At 45.8% G+C, this 6,350-nt stretch overlaps 1 protein-coding gene across 1 annotated transcript; it reads left to right on the forward strand.

The window, feature by feature from the left end:
* The first annotated feature begins 765 nt into the window (after positions 1-765).
* LOC116976804 (mesotocin-neurophysin MT-like) lies at positions 766-4,372 on the forward strand. Its single transcript, XM_033026774.1, has 3 exons — positions 766-885; positions 2,590-2,794; positions 4,317-4,372. The coding sequence occupies exons 1-3, from the start codon at positions 766-768 to the stop codon at positions 4,370-4,372; spliced, it is 381 nt and encodes a 126-aa protein (XP_032882665.1).
* The last annotated feature ends 1,978 nt before the right edge of the window (positions 4,373-6,350 follow it).

Here is a 6,350-nt window from a genome sequence, read left to right on the forward strand (position 1 = left end):
TGCACCTTTCAATAAGATCACCCCTCATCCTCCTGCACTCCAACGAATAGAATCCTAGTCTGCACAACCGCTCCCTATAGCTCAGGCCCTTGAGTCCTGGCAACATCTTTGTTAATCTTCTCCGTACGCTTTCCAGTCTGACAACATCTTTCCTATAACACTGCCATGGATGCTATAACTTGGTGGTGTGAACTTGAATAGCAAAGTTCTATAGATCCAGTAGTTTCACCAAAGCTGTTGTAGGTCCATTCATCAACTCTACCATTCACTCTTGTCTTTATCTGGATCCAATTCTCATTGATGACATCTTACTGAGTCTGCTCAAACTCATTCATGTCTTCTGACGGAAAGCTCAGTCCAATTTATTACCTCATCAATTCCAGACACTTCTGACCCCCAAACCTTTCCCTAAATCACACTAATTTGGACTGTTAATTTCCACCCATCCCTTGATTGTGATGATCTTTATGCATTAAAATACATCAGTAGATTTTAATTGGTAAATGATAATTCAGTTTGGAATGGCCTGCACTTTTATGCATTAAACAAATTAAGCGTTTGTAAAATTAAAATATCGAGGTCATGGATTGACCTCAGGTGAATTGTGAGTTGCATTGTATGAGTGTAATCAGCTAACAAAAAATAAGTAACATGATAGCATCGCAGTGCACGGAGTATTCTGAAGGGTATAAAAAGGGAGTGGATTGGAAGTTGCTCAGTGCAGTTTGGAAGGTTTCCTGTTGTCAGACACACCAGGAGAACATCATGCACTCCGCTTGCCTCACTGTCGGTCTCCTCTTCCTCGTCTCCATCGCTTCGGCTTGTTACATAAGCAACTGTCCTCAAGGAGGCAAACGGTCCATCATGGACATGGACATCAGACAGGTAAGGAGAAGCTTTCTTCATGCATCGTCCAGTACTAATGGCTCGTCATGGTTTCTTGTTCCTCAAAATGGCATTTTCACGTTGAGAACCAGTACGGAATGTCACAACTGTTCCGTACTGTATGTAGCACAGGGTTCTTCCCGCAGCCTCCGACAGGCATTGGCATGGTCCTTAACCAAGGTTGGCTTCCAACATGACTGGCTGTGGAATAAGAGTTAGTGACCCGTCCTGTACAGACTGTTGAATGCAAACCCTTTGTTCTTAACTGTGGTCTTAGTGTGTCATCCACACTAATCCTTGACAAAAATGTGTCCTGAACACTCACGTTCCAGGGAATATTGCCCTCAGCAAATCAGAGATCAGTTGTTCTCAGTGGAGCTACTGTGTAGGATAACGGTACTTGGTGTTTCGACTCATGCAGCATGGAAACAGGCCCTACAGCCGAACGACATGCAACTAATCTGATGGTTTTGGTGCCAGGTTCAGTTGCTGCCTTACAGCACCAGAGACCTGGGTTCGATCCTGCGTCTGGGTGCTTGCCTGCACAGAGTCTGTACGTTCTCCCCATGACCTGGGTGGGTTTTCTTCAGGATCTCCGGTTTCCTCCAACACTCTAAAGATGTATATGTTTGTAGGTTAATTGGCTTGGTTTAATTGTAAATTGTCCCTAGTGTGGGTAGGATAATGTTAGTATGCAGGGATCTCTGGTCAGTGCGGAGTCAGTGGGCTGAAGGGCCTGTTTCCACACTGTATCTCGAAAGTAAACTAGTCCCATTTGCCAATGTTTGGCCCATATGTTGGGCCTCACTACAGCAGTGGAGAAGCCTGCAGTCAGACAGGTTGCAAAGGGAATGGGATTGAGGATGTAAGTATTTGCAAATTGTTTCTCTGTCCAACTGATACAATTCATCCCAAAGACAAGGCAGCCACATTTGGCATTGGTATTACATTTCTCAAGGTATTATAATTCCACCAGAGAGAGAGGCAGTTTGTGTGCGGCTGGGCATAGGGATTGGTAGCTGAGATTGATAATGAAAATGAACAGACCCTGTCGACCAAACGAATATACCAATTATAAAGATTCTAAATGGCACTAATCATGATGTGATTGATCAACAGGGGAACGCTCTTAAATAATATCGCTCTTTGACAATAACGTTACGGGGAGAAGGCAGGACATTGGGGTTGAGTGGGAAAAATACATCAGCCATGTTTGAACAGTGGAGTAGACTCGATGGGCTGAACGGTCTAATTTTGATCCTATATTTTATGGGTCAGGCATAATCTCTGGAGAACATGGATAAGTGATGTTACAGGCCAGGACTTTCGACCTGATTTGTTACCTATCCATTTTTAAGAAACATTTAGACAGGTTGGACAGGTGTAGAGGGATATGGGCCAGTGGGACCAGTGTAGCTGGGACATGTTGGTAGGTGTGGGCAAGTTGGGCCGAAGGGCCTGTTTCCCTGTTGTGTCTTTTTTTTGTAGAGTCATAGAGTGATACAGTGTGGAAACAGGCCCATCGGCACAATGTGCCCACACCAGCCAACATGTCCCAGCTACACCGGTCCCACCTGCCTGCGCAACTGCATTGCCTCGCTTTTCCATAACAAGATTGGTGTTGCCATTGGGGTTTGGTGATACTGGTTTATCTCTGTCAGAGACTGGTCTTACTGATGTAATTCATTCTGTGCTCTTGCCCAGTGCATGTCTTGTGGTCCCAGCAACAGAGGCCAGTGCTTCGGGGAGAAGATCTGCTGCGGGGAGGAGATCGGCTGCTTCTTCGGAACGTCGGAGACATTGAGGTGCCAAAAGGAATCCTACCTGCTCTCTCCGTGTGAACCTGCCGGCAGGCTCTGTGGCACGAACGGTGGGAAATGTGCCGCGGCGGGAACCTGCTGCACTGCTGGTGAGATGCTGCCACTTTAAACCACTTTCAGTTCAGTTCAGTTTAGTTCCTCCACTTCCCAACACCATGGCTCCGGGGTGGGGGAGATGGAGAGAACTAGCAGAGGGATTGGGGATTGGGTGTTAATGGGAAGAAAACTGCAGCGTTTTAATAATAACAGAAACTGTTGATGCAAGATATCTGGAACAGAAGCAGAAAACGCTGGGCGTTTCAGCCAAGTCTTTTAGTTTGAGTTTAGTTTATTGTTACGTGTACCGAGGTACAGTGAAAAGCATTTGTTACGTGCTAACCACTCAGCAGAAAGACAATACCTGATTACAATTGAGCCATTTACCGTGTATACAGTAGATACACGGTAGGGGAATAACATTTAGAACAAGGTAAAACCGGCAAAGTCCGATCAAGGATAGTCCGAGGGTCACCAAAGAGGTAGATAGTAGTTCAGCACTGCTCTCTGAATGTGGTAGGATGATTCAGTTGCCTGATAGCAACTGGGAAGAAACTGTCCCTGAATCTTGAGGGACTGCTCCAATGGTTTTGTTTCAAATTGTCTTAATTTCAAAATAATCTAAGTTTCCAGGTTCTGATGAAGTGCATGGTCCATTTTGCCATGGACCCCTTCAGTTAAAAACCCATGATAGTTCATAAGTTCATGTCATAGGAGCAGAGTTAGGCCATTCTGCCAATTGAGTCTACTCCACCATTCAACCATGGCTGATCTATCCTTCCTTCTTAACCCTATTCTCCTGCCTTCTCTATATCTATCCATTCCTATTTATTTGTTTGGCCCCGATCCTCAATACCTTTTCTGTCCATGTACCTGTCCACATGATGTTGTAATTACATCTGCCTCAACTACCTCATGCTCCATACATGTACCATCCTCTGAGTTAAAATGTTGCCCCTCCAGTCTCTTTTAAATCTTTCCCCTTTCACCTTAAACCTATGCCCGTAGTCAGGATCGAATCCGGATGTCTAGCGCTGTAAGGCAGCAACCCTACCGCTGCGCCACAGTGTTGCCCTAATAGAATAAAGTCATTTGGCCCATTGAGTCAATGCTGACTCAGAGCGAAGTTCTAACTTGCTTTACTTCTCTAACCTTTCCTAGTTGTAAGTAAAAGCGATAGAAATGAAAAAATTAACTCTGTTTCCATCTCCACAGATGCTGAGTACTTCCAGCATTACCTGGTCCATTTCACAGATTGGATTATTCACCAAACTAAAATGGATATTAATTCCTTCTCTATGTCTCATGAGTTGGCAATGTTATGCTTTAACTGGTTTAAATAGCCTTAGTCATAGATCATACAGCATGAAAACAGGCCTTTCAGCACAACTTGCACACACCGGCCAACATGTCCCATCTACACTAGTCTGTACTGTGTTTGGCCCAAATCCTAAACGTGTCCTAAACATGTACCAGGCTAATTGTTTCTTAAACGTTGCGATGGTAACGCTGTTGTTGGAGATGGTTGAATGTATGTCGATAATAAACTTCACTTGTGCTGTTCATTCATTGCAGAGAGCTGCACATTGGATCCTGCGTGTAACTCCAGGAGCATCTTCTCCTCAGATTAACGCGCGTCTCTGGGGAAACGTGATCTGCAGCACAAACCCTCGCTACCTAAAGCTCAAGCCGATAAATGTTTAATACTATTACGTTTTGATGCTGAATAGATAGAAATTATAACCTGTAAAGGTTTCCAGACATGTACAGATGTGTTAAATAAATGTGAAATAATGCAACACTTGGAATAACCATTAACATTAAATAAACAAAATACAAACACCTTGCTCTTTTTTGAGATTATTTCAGAATGCATGAAATGTCTGTCACTGACAATGCTGCACCTATAGTACTGCCCTGATGTCTGTGTTCATATTTGTGTTCGTATTTCACAAATTAAATTTCAAGCAATGAATGTAAAACATTTAATGGTACATTATGAATAGAGTTAATAATATTAGGGCGGCTTGATGGCGCAGCAGTAGAATTGCTGCTTTACACCGCTTGCAGCGCTGGAGACCCAGGTTCGATCCTGACCACGGGTGCTGTCTGTGCGGAGTTTGTACGTTCTCCCTGTGACCGTGTGGGTTTTCTCCGAGATCTTTGGTTTCCTCCAAAACTCCATAGACATATAGGTTTGTAGGTTAATTGGCTTGGTGTAAATGTAAATTGTCCCGAGTGTTTGTCGGGCAATGTTAATATGCGGGGATTGTTGGTCGGTGCAGACTCGGTGTGCCGAAGGGCCTGTTTCTGTGCTGTATCTCTGAACTAATTAATGTACTGGAGCAGTTCCAGCGAACTGACGTCCCTCTCCTCTCCTCTCCTCTCCTCACCTGACCATCCTCGCCCCAGGGGCGCCTCCTGCAGCCCACCTTGAAGACACTGGAGGCATTACCCAGGGTCACCCTCCTGCCAGCCCTTGCTCCTCACGTCCGACATCTCCAGCTTCCTCCCAGTTATGTCGTCCACTGAGCCTTCGAACGGGCCCCGTCGTCCGACGAGCCTTCGGGTGGGTTAGTGGTCCCATCGTCCGACGGGCACGTTGTGGGGAGGGGAAGGTGAACCATTCAGGCCTACATTTCGGGCCTAAATTTGATATGGTGCAATGGTATTAAGGAAGATTGCCTATATTAGAAACATAGAAACATGGAAACATAGAAAATAGGTGCAGGAGTAGGCCATTCGGCCCTTCGAGCCTTTCAAAATGATCATGGCTGATCATTACTTGTAGTGGCCAACTTTCCCGATATTGGGGGAGTTCAGAACCAGGGGTCCCAGTTTAAGAATAATGGGTAGGCCATTTAGAACTGAGAGGAGAAAAAACGTTTTCACCCAGAGAGTTGTGAATATGTGGAATTCTCTGCCGCAGAAGGTATTGGAGGCCAATTCACTGGATGTATTCCAGAGAGAGTTACTCTAAGGGAGAACAGAATCAAGGGATATGGGGAAAAAACAGGAACGGGGTATTGATTTTAGATGATCAGCCATGATCATGTTGAATGGCGGTGCTGGCTCAAAGGGCCGAATGGCCTACTCCTGCACCTATTTTTTATTTTTCTGTTTCTGTCGGTCAGCCAGCTTTTGATATTCTGGACTAACCCCAGACTATATTGACAAATCGAGACAGAGAACCAGCAATCATCATTTATAATATCTACTAGACCAAGTGCAGCTCCCCCAATGCAAGATTCCACCACTCACCCATTCCCCCAACGCAAGCCGTTCCCCCAACGCAATATTGCTCCACTCAGGCATAGCCCCCAACTGTGTAGATGTGGCTCATTTCTCCTAATCCCACAGCACTCCCTCCTCCTCCTCTTCACCCTCCATCTTCAATCCCTAGAGAGGGAGGGGGGTGTAGATAGGGAGGGGTTATAGAGATGGGGGGGGGGGTGGTTAGAGATGGAGGGGGTATAGGGATGGGGGTGTAGAGAGGGGGGGCAGAGAGAGAGGGGGGTAGCGAGGGAGGGGAGGGGCCAGAGAGGGAGAGGGAGGGAGAGGGAGTGGGTAGAGAGGGAGGGGTGGTAGAGAGGTAGGTGGGGTGGATAG

The sequence above is a fragment of the Amblyraja radiata genome, chromosome 1 (genome assembly GCF_010909765.2).
Source record: "Amblyraja radiata isolate CabotCenter1 chromosome 1, sAmbRad1.1.pri, whole genome shotgun sequence".
NCBI classification, from domain to species: Eukaryota; Metazoa; Chordata; class Chondrichthyes; order Rajiformes; family Rajidae; genus Amblyraja; species Amblyraja radiata.